The 21559-nt window shown below is 32.1% G+C and overlaps 1 protein-coding gene across 1 annotated transcript in view; it reads left to right on the top strand.

The window, feature by feature from the left end:
• LOC108770596 (cytosolic purine 5'-nucleotidase-like) overlaps window positions 1-21559 on the top strand; it is a 27817-nt gene extending 6258 nt beyond the window's left edge. Inside the window, 8 exon segments of the mRNA XM_018522274.1 lie at window positions 17363-17436; window positions 17518-17731; window positions 17818-18241; window positions 18609-18765; window positions 19018-19258; window positions 19351-19588; window positions 19682-19801; window positions 20081-21559. Of these exon segments, the coding sequence (XP_018377776.1) occupies window positions 17363-17436; window positions 17518-17731; window positions 17818-18241; window positions 18609-18765; window positions 19018-19258; window positions 19351-19588; window positions 19682-19801; window positions 20081-20248 (1636 nt within the window). The 3' untranslated portion in view covers window positions 20249-21559.

Below are 21559 nucleotides of genomic sequence, written 5' to 3'. Positions count from 1 at the left end.
GGGGGGGGGGGGGGGGGGTGAGAATCGAAGGTGAGAGTTGTGCGCCCCTTTGCAGGGGGGAAAGGGGTGAGAGTCGGAGATAAGAGTCGTACCCCCCTGAAGAAGGAGAGGAGGGGGGTGAGAGTCGTGCGCCCCTAAAACGGGGGAGGGGAGGAGGGTAAAAGTTGCTTCGTGTTGAAAGTACAAAACCTATGTAGAATAGTATTTAATATTGCATATATAGCAGAAATAATACGTTATTTTTCAAATTTCTTTTGTTAATAACTTTCTAACAAATAACGAGCGAAAACAATTTTTTCCTGCTTTACTCTGCATACATGGTTTTCGATACATGATTTGATTAGGGTTAGGTTAGGTTATTATACACCCATGAGTATATAATAACTTAACCCTAACCAAACCCGATACCTAGTTTGGTTAGGGTTAGGTTATTATATATCCATGGGTGTATAATAACCTAACCTTAATCAAACTATGTATGCAGAGTAAAGCAGGAAAACATTTTCTGTTCTAAGAACAAAATTTTATAAGAAAATATGAAAGTCGTGCGCCCCCAAGTAGGGGGGGAAGGCGGGGTGGAAGTCGCTTCACGTGAAAAGTTGTAAAATATACTTTAAAGCAGAAAATTTCTGTTTTATATGATGGGAAAGGGATATCGTATATGTTTTTTCTTAAACTTTTTTTGTTAATAACTTTTTAACGAAGAACGACCGCCACTTAAAACCTGTCGGAGGTCACTCAGCGCCATGACCTTGACAACATATATCAAGGTCAAAGTCATCGGCGCGGTGTCCGTTAATGTATATAATTACCATTAGATTTATATTTTTTTAATCACAACAATCATGCCATGTAAATATTTAAATGTGATGCATTCCGTATGGAAGCAATTAACATATTTTGAATGTATTTCGGTAGAAAAATATTGGACGGAATGTATTTGTCTAAATAAAGTGACAAATCACAGCATATATGTATACTCAAGAATTTTATTTTCTGTAATAAAATATTTTTACCACATAAATGATAAAGTAGATATATGGTTCGTACCTATCTCACTTTTATCGTAATGTAAATGTACATAAGGTGAATGTATACATTTAGCATACTGTTTACGTTACATATACTATAAAATCTCAGAAATATACATGCGCGCATTTATCGATAAAAATGAGATATGAATACGGATTTATGTGTATTAAAAATCAAATTTAATCATTCATTTTAACACGTATAGATTATCACAAATACTTGAATTTTTCCGATATATTTAAACTTATTTGAGGAAAGAACGATTTTTCTGAAGTGTCTAAAGATATAAGATCTGGAAATAATTTTACTGGACCATCAAAATAATCGTATAAGATGTTTTAGCTGGTTGCTAGAATGTTAAAACTTTTTGCGACATTGCTCATCGTGCTTAAATTTCCTGCATAATTATTTTGATGATCCAACAAAATTATTTTCTGTATCTAACTAAATTGTTAGATACTTCAACAAAATTGTTTTTTCCGTCTTGATTTTATTGAAAATTAAAGTATGTCAGATATTGAAACAGATTCTTATCATCGGGCGATGCGGCCTCAACTTTTATATCAATTTTGCGACGATTTTAATCGACGCTCGAGAGAAGTTGGCTTTTCATGCTGAACCGATATAAACAAACTTCTGGTATATTTTCAGACCAATAATTTATTCATTCGTTTAATAGTTGCGACAACATCAAAAATACCGATGTAATCTACGCATTTTCGAAAACGAATCCATGTGTACTACTGTACAAAAATAACTTGTTTAAATGATACGCTTCGGCCGCGATATACTTATTTCGGGAAGCTACACGACATCCTCTTCTCCCATTCTAAATAAATATTCATTTAGGGGAAAGGCGTGGAAAAAGTTTTTTAATTATAAATTATTAAAAAGTAGAGAAAGGTCTCTCTCTGATACCGACGTACTACTTTGTTTTTAGAAAATATTTCTTAAACATAACTAAAAATAAAACTTCAGAAACATAAATAACAAACTAGAAAGTCTATTATCAGATAATTCAGCAGTTTTTATATTACTGTTTGCAATTTTGCAACAGCGAACTTTTTCGAAAGATAAGCAAAATGAGCGTTCTTCGCTCATTTTCTTTTATAAAAATTATATGTACAAAATACCTACAAGTGAATATATACAAAATTTTCTATAAACTTTTCACTTCTTCGATATAAAATGTTTTTGTTAATTTGTATGCATACTTTACGCTGTTTTGCAAAACGCAAACATGTAACGCGATAGTTTGTTTTTTTTTAGGGTTTTTCCTATAAAGAGTGCCTTTTATTTAGTAACACAAATCGACACAAATGTTCTATCTTTCTTTGCATTCCATGAATAACAAAGACAGAACGATACTTGTGTCGACTTGTGATTAAATGGAAAGCATCCATAAATATATATACGATTACCTTCAACTCCAATAGGGCTATTTGACACTATAATGCAAAACTATAAAGATTAAATTAGCTTATGGTTTGCCAGTTTTTTGCTACACCCTTATTTATATTTAAATAAAATATTGTTTATATTTAAAATATCATATTATGAAAAAAAATGAAAAGGAAAAATGCAAATAAAACTGATTTAAGAAACTAAACTATATAAAACTGTAATATTATCAATAATATTGTTACTATTATTTACACTACGCAATTTACAAAAAAAAATCATAAGAATTTTATTTTCGCGTTTGTAGAATTTGTTGTTAGCTGATTTTGTATAGAGACACAAATGTACGAATTATGAGTCTTCTTTAATTATCTAATATAAATATAATATAGATATTTTATGTTTTTATCAGCATTAATAAATTGCGATACTTAATTTCCAAGAAATAAGTAAGTGTCTTTAGGAGACCTATATCTGTAATTGCGACTTTCCTCTAGTCTAGGTAATAAAAGATGCGCGCGTCATCTGGAACCTTTTTTATACCGAGTCTCCGAAAATAAATTTCCATTAAATTCTCTATTCAATAAATGATTGCCTAATTTAATAAAAAAAAAATAATAAAAGCCATGGAAAAAATTTGATATGGAAAGGAATTTATGCAAAGGCATTTTAAAATAATCCAATATGAATATAATTAAAAACTGAATACGATTATCTCTGCTGAGGACAGTATCGAGATACGCCACGTTTCGAAAACACATATCCGAATACTGTTCCATACACGGCTAATTTTGAAATATTTATTAGTCTTTTTCAAAGTCGACGATAGTAAACCGCATCTACGTTGCTGCGCGGTAGAAGCTTTCGCGCGTTTGTTCGTTCTCGCCTTCTGACCCGCTACGACTTCGCGCCCGTAAGAAAACGATGAAAATCACGGCATATCACGCGAACCGCGATTATTCTTGCCTTCTGGATCGCTGTCGTCACGCGATTGACCCTTGGGACCTGATCCGTAGCATTCTTATCGCCTCGCCGTGCTTTCGTCAGACTGCAAATCGTGTTGTTTGTTCACGGTCAAAAGTTGTTGTACCAGTTGTATTATTCCATCATTATAACTTTGTCGCTCGTACGGGACGGAAGTCGAGGGTTACAGTTAAGAATACTTTCGCGACGCATTTCGATCGCAGGTGTTGAAGAGGAAATTAACAAATCGCACCGTAATTAATTGGCGCGATGAGTCAGCGAAATGTTGGCGTGGTCATTACGCCGGCAAGCAACACTATTGGTAATTATCTTTTTTGTTTTTTTTTTCTCAAAAATGTACAGTTGTATCGCAAACACGTCCTCTGAATTTTAGATCGCATAATGATTTATTCAGACGTTAATACATGGAAAGAACAATTTTACTGGAGTATCTACAAATTTAGCTAGATGCAGATCTGAAAATAATTTTGGTCTATCAAACTAATTACATAGAATGCTCATCCTACACAGCACACAGCGTCCATTAGACGTTCAAAGGATGTTTACGACGCCCATGTCCATTGAACACCCAATAAATGTCCAAAGGACTTCCACGATGTCCTTCAAATGTCCAGTGGACGTCGTGTGCTGTTTGAGAAGCTATAGTTGCTTAAATGTCAAAACTTTTTGCAATATATTTCATCATGCTTGAGTTTCAGGATCATTTTTATGGTTCAATAAATTTATTTTTAGATCTACGTATATCTTATAGTTAAATTTTTAGATAATTCTGCAAAATAGTTTTTTCCGTGTATGTCTAATCTGTCATAATAAAAGTCAATGTAATCTTCGTTTACGATGGAAAATTTCTCGCGCAATAAATGATATTTAAGAAGATACGCCATATTGTGGAGACAAACTTCTTAACTATCGGCGTAATTATTGGTACATTCTTTCCTATTTTCTAAAAGTAAATCAGTATTATTGTTGAAAAATAGTAAATATTTGCTGATGATTACATCAGTTATAAGTGCAGCATTGAAGTCACTGATTCACTTTTAGAGAATAAATAACTTCTTCGAAGACGGACTGAAGGGTTCAATGCAACGAGACAAGTTCACAATCCGCAAAATCCAGTTTAAGTACTGAGTAAATGTTAGACGGACTTATTTTGCGCGGATTTTTCGTCTTTCTTCAGTTATACACCAAGAAAAAGATATTAAAAAATTTAATTGTGGAATATAATGTATACTTCACTGAAATAAATTCTTATTTAAATATGATGAAATAATATTTTATTCCTAGCTGATAAATCATCTATTTTATTTTCTTATAATTAGTAAGAAACATGAGATATATTTTACAGAAATATATATTTCGTCTCATCATAGTCAAATTTTTTTTGCAACCAATTAATATCAAAGAAAACGTCTTAAGTAACATTTGCTTTCGACTTTTTTTCTCAGTATGTGTCGGAGTTTGTGGCCGTGCAACGTAGACTTGCAGCCGTAAATTTAATATTTTTATCTCGCATTTTGTTCAATTCTATCTCGTATTTCGTTGCTCTTATTATTAAGAATGCCACGTGAAAATGCGAATCGTGAGCTTTAGGCTTGTTTGTTTTAATTAAACTTCTTGCACCGTTCATGTTTTTTCTGCAGCCATAAATTTAATATTTTTATCTCGCATTTTGTTCAATTCTATCTCGTACTTCGTTGCTCTTATTATTAAGAATGCCACGTGAAAATGCGAATCGTGAGCTTTAGGTTTGTTTGTTTTAATTAAACTTCTTGCACCGTTCATGTTTTTTCTTTTTTTTTTTTTTAACATGGAGAGAAAAGGAAGAAAGATGAACCATACAAGAAGTTTAGTTGAAGAGAACAGACCTTTTATTATCTCGTGGAACCCTGACCCCTTCAATTGCCAACGAAAACGACACGAATTTCACGGTGCAGGACCGAGGGTGCGATTCCGGGACGACTCGAACGTATTCCCCGAGGAATCGATCCATCGTACCATGCTTGGCCTTAAAGTAGGACTGACCAGGAACGATCGTAGCGAGCAAGACCTGGACAGCTACAACGAGGGCACGCACGGCGCCCGCAGTGATAAGCGCGAACTAGGGCACAGGTAAATCTTGAATTCTGCACATTAAGCCAAAGCAGGATGGTAGGTCAGGACGTTATTAATACGTAATAAAGCAGCTTCGAGACAGGGTCGACATGCAAGACAGTTCACCGGCAAACCTTTTTGCCTTATTCCAATTATAGAATCTGGCTCGGGTCAGTAGTGTAGAGTTTTCAGCCTAATTTTAACCCATTTTACTTCGCATTTCGGTCACGTCACTTTCTATTGCCAGAGACTGCGACAAGTCGCGACATATGCGATTACTTCCTATATAGTGCTATTGAAATCAATGTGGGCGGAAAGAATTTTGTTGAAATCTTTAAAAAGTTTGGCCAGATGTAAACCTGAAAATAGTTTTGCTGGACAAAATAATAGAAATATATAGAACGCTTAAGCAACGATATTGCTATAATAATGCAAATATTTTTCATGTTCTGACAATTTAAAAGTCTTATATAATTATTTTGATAGCTTAACAAAATTATTTTTAGATCTGCATCTGGCCAAAATTTTAAAGATTAACAAAATTCTTCTTATTTGTATCTGGTCCAATTTTTAGATACTTCAATGTTTTTTCCGTGTGAGCATTGCGTATATATACGAAAAAAATGGTTTTACTGAAATATCTAAAAAATGTTTAACCAGATTATAGATTTGGAAATAATTTTGTTTGGATCAAAATAATTATGACATTCAAACTATTTGCTAGAATGTCTAAGCTTCATGCAGCAAGCACGCATTACTTAATTATTTTACGTATTACTTAATAATTTTTTTATATTTGTAAAAATGATGAAAATTAATCCGGGACAAGAACGATCTATCGTGTATAGTAAAGGATTGGAAAATCATCGTGTGTAAAGTTGAGTGACTTTGATCATCATGTCGCGTCGTATGGATTACCAGTGACCTACAGTATTTCTGTTTGCGTTTCTTATATTTATTAAATAATATGTATTCCATGATCCAATAAAATTACAATTTAAATTATTAGAAAGAAGAAATCCTAATATATAATACAATATTGCGTCATATATCATATAATTATGTATCCACATATATACGACATCAAACAGTATTTTATAATTACGTTTCTTTTTATAGCTAAAGTATTATTTAATACATTCCAGCACAGACTGTGTTATAAGTAGACATCGGATTATATGCATAATCAAAGTGTTAAAATATGCATGCAAATATGTATTAAAAAAGACCAAAATATACATAAATATGTACTATCAAAAAAGAAACAACTTAATTTAAGATATATATTTTATTACTTTAATGTCAAATTGAACTAACCCAAATCAAATTATCTCTTTAAATTAAACAAATTACAGCAAAATATTGGAAAAATCAACGAAACATAAGAATTTAAAAATCAACGAAACATAAACGTTTATAACTTAAGATGTCACGGACCAATCAGAGGGCTGCATTAGCGTCTTAAGACATTACTTAAGACGGTCTTGAAGTAAGAACCGACTATGAATACCGGCCAAAGTGCGCGTTTTAAGCGTCTATTTCAAATTACCATATTTGTAAAAGTTTTGGCGTTTTATACAAAAATATACACTTTCAATAAAAAAATTATTATTATATGCAAAATGCTGCAAACAGCCCATTATATGCATTTTGCATATGCAAATACGCAAATGCATATAATCCGATGTCTAGTTATAAGCGTTCTACATAATTATTTTAATGGTCCAACAAAGGATAGTACAATTTTTTTGCGACTGTTAGGGGATCGTTTTGACTTTTTAAATTATTGAACTATATACTGGCAGCGATTTCGTAACGATCATGTGAATAAGAATTTTATTCTTTATTTCGATGTATCAATTTTTTCTTGAATATCACTGTTATAATAACTTTCGGTTTCTATGAAGAAAAATAAGTAAGAAAATGTAAGAGTAAAACAATTCCTGAACGGTCTTGAAAAGTGAAAATTGTATTTTCCTTAGGTATTTTCAGATCTGTGCTAATTAAATGTTTAGATATTTTAGCCAAGCCGTTCTTTTCTGAGAAAAAAATTATCGTATACTTTGGGTCACTCCTTTATCTGCATATCGATGTACAAGGATAACGATATTTCTTAAAAATTTAAGTCTCGGAGAGAGAAACTTAGTTGTTGCACAACATAATCCTCGGTTCTTGCCTGGCGACACTGGGACTGGAATCTTCTCGCGCGAGCGAGAGATTTGCGCGTCGTATCGTAGCATCGATTTTGCGTCCGGGAAAATATAGGTTTTCACGTGGTCCGGGAAACCAAGGATATATGCACGCGGCGTCGCATCTCCCGATAATGTGCGCACGCTTGCTGCACAACGATCTGCAGTGTAACGGGGCTGATGCGAAGACCGAGGTACACCACTCTCTCCCTCTCTCTCTCTCTCGGCATCTCTCGGCGATCGATTGTTACTTTGAATCTGGCACCTCGGGCTTAATCAAACTTGCGGATTTTAATACATGTATATCCGCGGACTAGCCATCCGCTTACGATCACGGAAGGTTGCAATTTAAAAAGAAGAAAATCAACTTAGAGTAATTTAAATGAAACTTAATCGATTTGAAATTTAATTGTTCAACTGTTCCTTTTATTCGCGAATTATATTACACAAAAAGAACGATTTTGCTAAAATTGTTCTCATAAAGTATTTAAAAATTTAGATACAGATCTGAAAATAACTTTGTTTTAATCATCAAAGTCATTATGTAAGACGCTTTAATTAGGTACTAGAAACTTGAAACTTTTTGTTAAAACTTTTTGTCGTCAACGTTCAAGCGTTTTATATCATTATCAGGATTGCAAAACTTAAAAATTAGAAAAATCAGGGAAATTGAAAACGGTTAAGGAAATTAGGGAAAAGTTAGGGAATTTTGCAAAATTTTCTGGAAAATTAAAATTACGTCACACACCTACGCAGTTGAGGAATACTATTAACTTTACAATTAAAAATGCAAATAGTGTCAGCAACATTAATAGCAATTTACATTGCTCTATTAATATTTTATTTGTCAACAAAATATTTAACGATTTACAAATCAGTACCGAAATATAAAAAATTTCAAAATATTAAAAGTTAGGCAACATCATGAAATTTTGTCTTGAAATCAGAGAAATGTTATGGAGTTTTACTTTTTAGGATGAAGAATTTGTGACAATCTTGATTATTTTCATGGTTTCATGTTTATTATTAGGTGGTGAACTTAATTCCTGCCATTTTTTGTCTCCAAAATTGATTTGTCTCGAAGGAAAGATGAATGAAAATACAACTCTAAAAGCGTTTGAGATTCTCATTGAGCAATTCTTACAGCTTGACATATTCAAATTTTTTCAGTTGTCCGGGACGTTCTTTATTTATCTCACGTCAAAATCTCCGTTTCGAAATTCTCCACGTCAAAATCTCCGTTTCGAAATTCTCCACGTCAAAATCACCGTTTCGAAAGCATTCAAACCAAACTCTACATGTTCTTTCCGACGGAATTTCATTACCATACACTTCGGATAATAAACGCGTTTCAGCTGCGGTTTTCTTGAGGTCGAAGTAGTGAAGAAGCACATGTCAGAAAAACAGCTTATCGCGGTTCATTTTCAATCGATTGGCAAATCTCTTTGGTGTTGAGAAATCTAACCTGTGAGAACTGAATCACGTTTAGGAATGTCTGAAAATATAAAAGACATGCTACTTCACCGTCGAAAGTCGCCAGCATTGGAGCCTCTAACAAGAATTAAGTTTACCACGTAATATATATATTTACTTATATCTTATATTAGAAATTATATTATATGTAAGATGTTTATTGTGTTTCTCATAAAGAAAACAAACGAGGAATAAAAGAGATAGATTCTTTGAGTATCTGCATTTTAATGCTGATATACATATATCTACTCTTTAAATTTATTGCAATCTCTTATATCTTAAATACTTGCGACGTTCTCTATCAATTAATTCCTACATCTAAAATGCCGTCGTAATTCACTGACGAAATTTATCGTCTTGTGTCAGACAGTGAAGTAGTGCCAAACCTCAAAGGTCGAAGGCATCTGCTTAAGCTCGATAATACATTGTCTTCTTGTTGAAAACGGAAATAGCCATTATAATAATTTACGCCTTATCTCCCTTTTCACAGATATATTTCTAAAAGTACAACATGCAATGCTATTTCGTCATTATGATAATGCGAGAGAACAATGCAAAGAACCAATCAGAACCATATATGTATAGGGAGAATAATCGCGATAGATTAACGCGCTCAATGGTATTATTAAAGAATAAAAGAGTTTCATCACCCTATACGAGATTCTTTAGCAATCTTTCTTAGAAATTCATTGTGCTCGACGACAGTTATTTTATTGCTTGTAATTGTTTCCTACATTGTGCTTATATTTCTCACAATACCTGCGACTAGTCAACGAAATATTTAGATATAAATATTATATTTAGAAATAATTATTTATTATCTTTCTTTCTTTCTTTATCTTCTTTTTTGACAAATATATTATTAAAGCTAGTTATAATTTAAAATTAATTGTTAGAAAATCGTTAGCAAATTTGTTTTTTCGCTGCGTATATACTCCTAAAATTAACGAAAATAATTTATGCAAGTGTAATAAACGTACTTCAGAATAATTCTTAATAATTGTATCTATTCAGTTTACTTATTTATATACGTAAATATAGTAATGAGAAGATGTATTCAATATATGATTTCATAACAAAAGTATTATCTCTATACGGTGCAAAAGCGTTTCTCTTTCTCATCCACATATTGCATGTTCGTTGTAATCTGTTGGACCAAGAACTGTCAAGATGCTTTTATGAGTCAATTGCGATAAAGTGATTAAAAATTTCGAACGACGTAAACAAGTTTCTTCACTAAGTAGATAGCAGTAACGACAATTGCCGTTGTAATTTAATTAATGACGCTAAAGTATTGCTTCACGGGAATCCGTTGCTATATATAACAGTAATAATACACACGCGTGTAGAATTTGCAGTTTCTGATCGAAAAATTAAAGCCTATGCAACGTTTGTTAGACAGTTCTTTGCAACAACGGTTAATAACAGTTTATGTTAAACCTTGGCGCATAGAATTTTCTGGACCTAAAGTCTAAAAAATCCTCTCGGTATTATATACTGCTGTAATCAAATTAATAATTAAAGCATGAAGCTTTACATGTAAAGTGATATAATTAAAAACGCTCTCTTAGAAATCTTTCAGTTGTAATATAAAACGTCATGGTAACGAAGATTTAAATATATATATTTTAACAAATGTTTTCTTTACTCGCTGCCGCTAAAATACACATTTCTTTATGGCATTGATGCGCGTACGATCATTCGTCCATAATTATCATTTTATCCACTGTAAACGTACAAAAAGTAACAACCAACTTGTGCAACGGCCACAACTTATTTCGAGTTACTGGCAAACAATTTTGGCACGATGTGAGAGATTTCACGTCGCAATAGTAAACTCGCGTGTAATTCATTCATGTTATTGTTAGTGTTGCGCCATAAACATTTTATCAACGCCACAATTGCTACTTTCAAGTAATGCTCGTTATATAGAGGGAATTGACAATTATGAATAATATATAGATGTAGAGTATCTCTCAGATTTTTTATGGTTTCTTCCATCTTTTATTGATTGCTGAATCGGGATGCAGAATAACGCTCGGTCTAAATCTTTTTTTAAGAATTTTGATCGAACTTCTTTCCTTCGTCGATCTTATAACTGATATCTACAAGGAAAGGTTTTGTTGAAAAATATAGCTATATTTGAGAATAATTTTGTTGGATCATTTTAAAATAGTGATATAGAACACTCAAACTAATTACTATAGAATATCAAATAAATTTTTGCAATAATGCTCATTATGCTTGAAATTTCTATATAGTTATTTTGACGATCCAACAAAATTATTTACAGATCTGTATCTCTGGTTAAGTTATCAATGCGCTCCTCGGTTTGATGAAGCAAACGGCAAGGTTCACGAAACGTTGGCATTGGAAAAAATCACGAAACTGCGATAACTCATCACAAACCTTTTGGTATTTTTGAAGAAAATATCCGTGAAAGCCTCAAAAATAGTCAAAAGTATTGTTTAGTTAAATTTTTAGATAAAACAAAATCGTTCTTTCCGTATATATTTGTCATTAATAGTCAAACAAATTAATTATTGAAATAACTTTATGCGCAGAAGTAATGTAGACACGCGGTGTGGTAGATATCGCGAATAAATTATTGGTGAAAGTGCAAGCGGTGTGTGCCTCACCCGTGACTTGCGTGCCGATATGCACACATCCTTTTATGCAGCGCTTTGACCGACTTAACTAAAAATCCGTGGAGCATGATAAAATATTCAAGAAGAAACAATTAACAAGATTACGCAAAATTGACCGTTGGAACATCTCGATATTCTTATTGTAGATAGATATTATAAACTTGACTATCAGCCGCAATATATTACAAACAGAAATATTTGATTCTGTTAGAGGATACTTTAATAATCTTTTGAAAGAATAACTTCAAAAGAGAAAGAAATATACATCCGTTATTTATTATTCGTAATTTTATACTACATAGAAATATATTATTACTATTATTAATAATTATTATAATATATATTTCTCTCTTTCTCTTTTATTCAATCATTTTTTTATAAAAAAAATATTGAATAAAATATGTATATCATTTCACACTGTGATGAAATTTCAACAAATTTAATCAAGTCGTACAAATACTCTAATTGCATACTCGAATTTATATTCTGAATGGTCGGAACACCGCATACCGCGCATATGGTAACGTAAAGTACTAGTCGGCCTTAAAGTTCATTCGGCACATGTGCAAACGTAGGATCGAAATCGACAATTTCAGGACGTCTAAAATTAGATTGGGTACAACTAAGTTCTCACGCGTGTACCAAGCACAAGGTGATATGACTCACCTGGAGCGCTGGATTCGCGTGAGCCATTTATCGTTCCATTAAAGTTTGCGGAAATTCCTCGGTATCGATATAAAAGAAAGAAAAAAAAAGGAGCAATGAGCTTTCTCACAACCCGTTATACACTTACTCGGGAAAGAGAACAGGGGAAATAAAAAAAGCGAGAAGAATACACGTCTCGTTCGGACATTTTTCGGCTATAGATCTAAGAATAGACTGCATTTCTATGAGGTTGTCACTATCAGTCTAGAAAGAGTGAAGTAGTTTGAATCATATCACTCTTTCTTTAAAGTATCGAATTGAAAAGAGATACTAATATTCAATTTCCATCGGAAAATTACTTGGACAAATTCAAATTCAAGAAACATAAGACGTCTAAAAGATATCTTAAAGACATTTTTATGAAAACTGTCTAAAAAACGTCTAAAAGATGTCATTTGAATAAAATCAAGAAACGTACAGTTTGTCACTGTTAAATATTAAAAGATCAAATTTAGATTCTTTAAGTTTTGAATAACATTTTGTAATCTTTAACAAGTGTATTATTTTAATACAAAACATGTGGTTAAAAAAACAACTATATCTAATCAACTCTATATTTGAATTGCTACTTATTGTTAGTTTCAAAGTAAACAGCAGCTATATCAACGTATACACTTAGTAGATAGTAAACTAATTTGTAATTATTAAAAATAACTCAAATTAATTTAACATTATGAATTCAATATTGTACCTATTAGGTATGTCTATCTCTATACAATCATCATTGCCTCTTATAGCACTATACAATCATCATTGCCTCTTATAGCGGCATCGCAATTACAAAGTAAATTCAAGTGAGCACAAATATACAGAACTCTCTGATCTAGCCGTTGATGGAGCTGGGAATAACAGTTCTGCACGCGATCACCTTGGATTGGGGGAAGTTTGTGTTCCGGAAGACGATGAATTAGCTCCCATCGTTGCGTATTAACCGACTCCAGCGGCTCTCTACGGACCAGTTGACGTTTGGTCATTGAACGAACAGCATCGTCGTCGTTGCCGTCGACTTTTTTCTTTCATTGTCAAAGCAACGCCTTTCACGCTCGCTCCGAATCGTGATTTAACGTTGCGTCGCGGTACCGAGCTTTCGCGAGATCGAGAGTCGATGACTTTTTCTGGTTTAAAAACGGTTTGCCATCACGCTACAAAATTCACAGAGCGTCCTGTATAAATAGTTCTCTTTCGAATGTGAACACAAAGTCTCTTTGTGCATTACTTGCGTCACATTTCCTTGGTGGCGTTGTGATATTTCTTTCTTCTTCTCTTTGCAGATTTTATTAAATTTAATAAAAGAAACGACCTCCTTGTGATTTAGGATTTTTTCGAGCTTTTTCTCGCAGTTTTCTATAGAAAATACGAGTACTAATGAAATCGAAAGTGTACTTGTTGACGGCGTTAAACAACAATTGTTTTTTTTATCGTGAAGTGTCTTTGTTATTAAATCCGTTATAGACAATCTGTGATTCTAGCTGGGATTCGGGATGGAATTTTATTTTAATTTACAACTTTATATATAAAATTGTAAATAAAAGTAAAAAAAATTTACGTCATACTATTATAATTGTTTAATTATAATTATACAAGATGATTTTTAATTGAATATTTATATTTTACGGGAATAAATATACAGAATGTATAAAAGAAAAAAGAATTCTATACGAACGCGTAGGAGGATATGGTCGAGCTTTATATTTTATTTTACAATACTTGTTTTGAGTTAACTTGATATATTTATTAATATCGTCTTTATGTTACATTTATCGTATACATTGTTATGGAAATTCGGAGTTTCTTCTACATTTCTATTTTGTCTCGAATTTTATCGATCTCTTTAATGGCTCTATCGCCTCTATATCGTAGGTCTATTCTTTGTGGCTGAACTAGTGTGCACATAAAAAAACAGTTATATGTATATTTGAAGTTTGACGAAAGTGAGATAGAAAGTTTCAGTGCAATCCAGTGAGCGACAAAGAATAGGCCTTATTATTAGATAACGTAAATACAAATCAACCGCAGGATACTGATGATTAGTTGATATCCCGCGAAAAAAATGTGGCTGAAGGATGTAGACGACGTCTCGCCAACTGCGACAGTTTTTGTGAATTCGCGACGGTGCGTCCAAAATGAGTAAGTTAATCGTCCTTCACCTTATTCGTATAGACTTCTGAAAATTCGAAAAAATTATACACGAGGATAAAATCTGACTAACATAGAATTGAAAAAAAGGAAAGAGGTTGTCAAATGGTTGATACGAAGCCACGCAAAGCGGAACGCAACGTAGGAATTACCCAAATTATTAGATTGGAATAAAAGGTGGTAGCGTATGAGAACTTCAAAATTCAAACAATTGCAACTTTGTTCAAAGTGAACGAAATTTAAATTTAATGAAAGAGTTTCAAAGCTTAAAATCTCTAAAGATCGCGCCATTTCGAATTTCTGTGAATTTGCTAATTTTTTACATATATTGAAAGCTATGCTAGACAGAATGGGAATTTTCTTCTTACTTTGTGAAACTATCACGTGCTCGTGAAAGTTTAAAGTTTTTCCTACAAAATTTTTTTTTTATTTTCCTAAGATTTTTGTTATTGAATTATTGCAGATTAAATAAAAGAAACATTTTGACTTTGTTCATACCTTCATTAAAAATTATCGTACCGCAATTCCAAAAACATATTCTTAGATCATTACACACAAAATGATATAAGCTGGATAAAGCCACTGGGTCAATAAGTATCCAACATAAAAACGCCTTATTGATTTACAAAAGATGTAAAGATCACACAGATGTAAAGATACGGCATTCATTGGTATGCAGCCTTATGCTATGCTTATGTTGTGATGGCCCTAAAGTTGAAACTTTGCTTCATCGAATGGTATAATTGTAAAGTTTTTTAAAAACATATAGACATGATATAAATGAAGCGCTACGAACTTTTGTTCCAAACCAATATATTGTAGATTACTAATTATCTAAAATATAAAAAATTTTTTATTATGCACATGTCGCTCTTTTAGTTTCTTAATTAAACGTTCGTGTTGGATTCGTACTTTATGTTTGATTGCAATTAGTGCTGTAAAAAGATCGCTACGGAGTGCGTCTGCTGGCTCAACAATTCTGACATATTCGAAAGTTGAACCGAAAGCGAGAATCGACTTCAAAATGTATAATTTACAACACGAGTGCCTCGAGCGATGATAAGTAACGTATCTTTGTGGCGTTTCGATATAATTAATTCGATCGCACAGTGTATCGAGAACAATCGCTACATGTGCACGAGTTTGCACAAAGACGTTTTGAAAAAGATACATTTGATCTTATTCTAAATTTAATTTGACACAACACATTAAACGGAATTTACTAATTGTAAGTTAAATTATCGAGGATGATTAAAAAATATAACATTAAAAATTATAATATATATTAATATATATTAAATTAAAACTAAAAATTAAAACTATAAATTAATATATATTAAATTAAAACTAATAAATAATAAATTTTTTTGCGATTAAGGCCCGATTGCACCAACGTTATTTTGACTTTAAGTGAAGCTTAAAAATCTCTCTTTCTTTTTTTGAAGCCGATGGAGAGACAAAAAGGGAGAGTTTTAAGCCACGCTTAAAATTAAAGTAACGTTGGTGCAATCGGATCGATATGTTACATTTTAAAACATTACCAAAAATATAAAAATTCCATAGATTATTCCATTATTACGTCTGAATATCTGTATAAAATTTGAGCACAATTCTTTTATTAGTTTAAAAGTTATTTAATTTTTTTGTTAGTCTTGATTCGTATGTAAAATCGCGTTTTATAATATTTATTTGCAAATCTGATGAAGAAGTAACATTAAAAGTTAAATCAAATTTAAAACATGTATGATCAAACAATAATAAACATTCGTGCAAAAGGTTGGATCCACTTATTCGTTTAAAAGTTATTAACCTAAAAACTGCAGAAAAATATAGTTATTTTGCTGCATAAAATCATTATAAACCAAATTATCCGTTGTTTTGTTTTTTGCAGTTGATTTCAGATCATATTTACTAATATCATCACAATTTTCTAAGTGATATGGCTGATATTATCTTATTTCGACTGATTATTTGATTGATATTTTTAGCTGATATTGTATAGCCAAAATATATCCTTAAAGACTATATTTTTTGTTATTTATTATATTGTGAAAGTTATTGAATAGTAGAGTAGATATACTTATATGTCTTCTTTGGATATGTACAGCAATTAATTTAGGTTAATAATAAACACAATAAGAAAGGAACAGGAATGAGAGGGAAGAAAATATAATCTTTCGTTACTCAATTACTAACACTATATTTTTTGTTATTTATTATATTGTGAAAGTTATTGAATAGTAGAGTAGATATACTTATATGTCTTCTTTGGATATGTACAGCAATTAATTTAGGTTAATAATAAACACAATAAGAAAGGAACAGGAAAGAATGAGAGGGAAGAAAATATAATCTTTCGTTACTCAATTACTAACATTTCACTGGTATCGCGATTTGTTCGATACATCAAATCTAACTAATGCTGCAGCTTTTTTCGTGTTTAATATCGTAACAAAATGATTATTGCTTCGAAAAGCAGTGTACGATATGAGCGAGAAATTGATTTCGATATTATGAAATTGTCACAATTATCGATTCTCTATCAACAGGAAGATCTCGAAGAAAGCGAATTATTCATCGATATCGTCGCTAATAGGTCGCTAAATTTTCCTTATTCAATCAAATTGATCGCGTATTTCAAATTATAAATTCTAATTACCGTAAATTAACGATGTTTCTTAATCGATGAATTGCTCTTCGTAGGATCTTCGTCAATCGGAGCCTTCATCTGGAGAACATCAAGTTCTATGGCTTCGACATGGATTACACATTAGCAGGTAATTATTTCAATATATCCTTTTTTTTATTCTTGAAGGGAAGTCGAGATAAACGAAACTGTATTATATGAAACATTTCAGAATACAAATCGCCGCAGTATGAGCAACTAGGCTTCAATCTGCTCAAGGATCGTTTAGTATCTCTAGGATATCCGCAGGAAATCAAGGCCTTTGAATACGATCCTAGCTTTCCCGTTCGTGGATTATGGTTCGACACTTTACACGGAAATCTTTTAAAAGTAGACGCTTATGGGAACATTTTAGTCTGTGTCCATGGCTTTGAGTTCTTGAAACAGTAAGGAATAAAAATAACATTCATTTTTCTTGCACAGCAAATATTATCCTAATTTCTCTATTTGTACATGATCTATTTCATTTCAGCTCTCAGGTCTATGAGCTTTATCCAAATAAATTTCTACAGTTAGATGAGTCTAGAGTTTATGTGCTCAATACCTTGTTCAATCTACCGGAGACCTATTTGCTGGCATGTCTGATAGACTTTTTCACGAACTCACCGCAATATACCAGAGAAAGGACCGGAGTGAAAGAAGGTGAGCTCACCATGAGCTTCAAAAGCATATTTCAGGATGTCCGAAACGCGGTAGATTGGATACACCTTCACGGTGATCTTAAATCGAAGACTATCGAGAACTTAGACGAATACGTAAAGAAGGACGAGAGGTTGCCTATGTTCCTTACGAGAATCCGAGAGAGCGGAGCAAAACTGTTTTTATTAACTAACAGTGATTACGTTTTCACGGACAAAATTATGACTTATTTGTTCGATTTTCCACACGGTGCACGGGTACGTTTTCTCTTATTCACTGTCAACATTCTTAAAATTCATTATTTTAAATAAATTATCGAGCTATGTTTACTATGTAAAAGTTAATAATTTGAAAAATTCCTCAATATTTAGAAACTAACTGTAAATTTATATTATGTTACTAATAAAATTTTAATCTTTTATTCACATTTTTAACTTAGAATAGAATCTACTATATATTTATATGGAAAATTCTTTTTTTCAAAATTCTGTATTAAAAAAATAATCTCTCTCTCACTTGTTAAGTGCGAGAAATAATTATATTTATGAAATATACTCATGATGAAACGTATTCTTATAAAGTATTAGGTATAAATAGAATTTTTACATATTGCTTTCATTTCAGCCTGACGAACCACATAGAAATTGGAAAACCTATTTCGACACAATTGTGGTAGATGCCAGAAAGCCATTGTTCTTTGGAGAAGGGACAATCTTACGACAAGTGGATACGAGGACGGGTGCTTTAAAACTTGGTACACATAAAGGACCACTTCACACAGGTAATAAGAACATTAAGGCTCAGTTTCAGAACTCACGGTTAACTCTTAACCGAGGCTCAACTTATTTCTCATCTTTTTCCAATTGGAAAGAGATGAGAAACAAATTGAACCTCAATTAAGAATTAACCGTGAGTTGTTGTGTGGAACTGGGCCTAAGTAGTAAGTGATAGTTTAGTAAATTAAAAAAAAACTCTTTCTCTTGCTTAGTTATATACAAGTAAGATTTTTAATCATTGGCTTTGTTTAAAACAGGGGAAGTGTATTCAGGAGGCTCGTGCGACGTGTTTACAGAGTTAATTGGCGCAAAAGGAAAAGATGTGTTATACGTTGGTGACCATATATTTGGCGATATTTTAAAGAGCAAGAAGATAAGGGGATGGAGGACATTTTTAATAGTCCCAGAATTGGTTCAAGAGTTACACGTTTGGACCGATAAATGTCAATTGTTTGCCGAATTACAAAGTCTGGACGTTATGCTCGGGGCAATGTACAAGTGAGTAGTATGATCGCAAAATAATAATAAATACATTGTATAAAATACTTGAAACACGCTGTTATTAACGTCGCATCAATTACCTTGTTTAGAAATTTAGACAGTAGTACAAAGGAAAAGCCAGATATTTCTAAGTTACGTGCGTCTATAAGAGATGTCACGCACAAAATGGACTTAGCTTACGGCATGATGGGCTCCCTGTTTCGCAGTGGAAGCAGACAAACGTTTTTCAGTAGTCAAGTCGTGAGGTACGCCGATTTATACGCGGCGACCTTCTTAAATCTGATTTACTATCCTTTTTCGTATATGTTCAGAGCACCTGCTATGCTAGTAAGTTGTATGCTGTATTTGGAATATACGATTTATCCAAGTTGTGTCTTATTCGTGTGAGACAGTTATAGATTTTTCTTATCACACTTTCAGATGCCTCATGAAAGTACAGTGGCACATGAACAAAGATTTGTTATGGAAACGCCAATGATAAGCCGTTCGAGAACGTTTAAACTGGCAGATGAGGAAGAAGAACATAATCGGCCTTCTTCCGTAAGTATTTCTAAGAACGTCAAGGTTATGAGGGAGAGTTCCGTTTGCCTACAGCTTCGTTTGCACACAATTATATTGCAAATAGTTTACAACACGACAATATTGTACATAACGCATTACATATAGCACGTCTTACAAACGAAGGTGTAAGGTAATCGTTTTGTAGGCAAACGGAGACTTTTTGTAGGTAGGACTTTTGTAGGAAACGGGACTCTCTAGTTATTTATAGATCAAAATGGAAGTATGTCTCAATAATGTATTTTCTCTTTTTTTGTTTAGAAAAATTTATATGTAGATCATTTCAATAATCAAATTCCACATGCAAGACCAGAAACGCCACGTAATGTTACACATACACATGATGAAGATTGTAGTGATGAAGATAGTGATTCGCAGAAACAAGCTAATCAATTGAGAGTGTCTACAAGAAACGTAAATTGCAATTAAAGTTATATTTTATAATACTCAGTACTATTTTTTATCTTGTATAATTGAAAGTGACTGAAAAACAAAACGATTAATGTACAATATGTAGAATTTTGTTTTAAAGAATCATGTTGCATATGACGCGTTGCAACTATGCTAATAATTAATATTTAGTCCCAAAGTATATATATGGTAATTTATATTTTTTAAACGATGTCGATATAAAAGATGAAACTTGGCAATATTTGTATTGATCAATTGCTCAAAAGGGCATATTTAATATTATAGTTTTGTAGTTGGTATATTGTTATGTAATAATTAGCGCACAAATGTCCATATATTATGAAACATTTAGATATTAAATTACACATAACGTAATAGATTTTATTAGAATATTGTATATGTTGTATATTAACACTTTACATGATTATATATATATATAAAATATTAAGGCTAAGGAATATTATATTTGAATTTTGATAGTAGAAAACATCAACGACTTTAAACTTATTGTAAAATCGAATATCAGCCAGCACTTTTTATATACAATGTAAACTTATACCGAAAAAGTAATCGAAACGATAGAAGTTGAACGAGCAAAAAACTCTAGATGAATTGTGTAATTTAGGTTAGGTGTACAGAACAAATATAAAATATAATCTTATACAACCATTCTTCGAATTAATAATTACATAAGTACTCGATAGAAAATAATTTTAATTGATTAGATAAAAATAAAATAATTAACAGTAATTCTGATTCAAGACAGGAGATATTAACAAATAATTATTAGAAAATATTATTATTAGATAAATCTTTACACTGAAAAAAAATAAGACAATATTTGACTTAATGTATAACAATATTTGACTTATTGTATACAATCAAATTATAGGATGCATTGTAAATTGTCATTAAATACAATAGAAAAAAAAATCGAATACAAACGAATGTTGATCTATTAGTATGAAATTAACGGTACACACATACACAAAATAATAAAAAAATTAATTCCATAATTATATGTACAGTCTGTCAAGTAAGAGCGTGGTTGGTTTTATTCACAGCTGTAGAAGGTATGAATTTTATATATAATAAATCGATAAAGGAAACCTTTGTTCTTTATACACTATCAAGAAAGATTCAATTGTCATTAATTTTTTGTAAAAGAAACACAGCACCATGGATGCCAAACACGCTACGAGGCTGTGTTTCTTTGTACCCACCCGAAAGGTCCGAAAATGTCGCAATCAGCGGCTGCTAAATATATAAATAAAGTATTCGTACAGAAGTAGGTGCAGCGATATAATGTGGCAAAAAATGTCGATGATT

Source organism: Trachymyrmex cornetzi, unplaced genomic scaffold (assembly GCF_001594075.2).
Source record: "Trachymyrmex cornetzi isolate Tcor2-1 unplaced genomic scaffold, Tcor1.1 scaffold129, whole genome shotgun sequence".
NCBI lineage: Eukaryota > Metazoa > Arthropoda > Insecta > Hymenoptera > Formicidae > Trachymyrmex > Trachymyrmex cornetzi.
The sequence above is the reverse complement of the archived record's forward strand: the minus strand, read 5'-3'. Positions and strand labels throughout refer to the sequence as shown.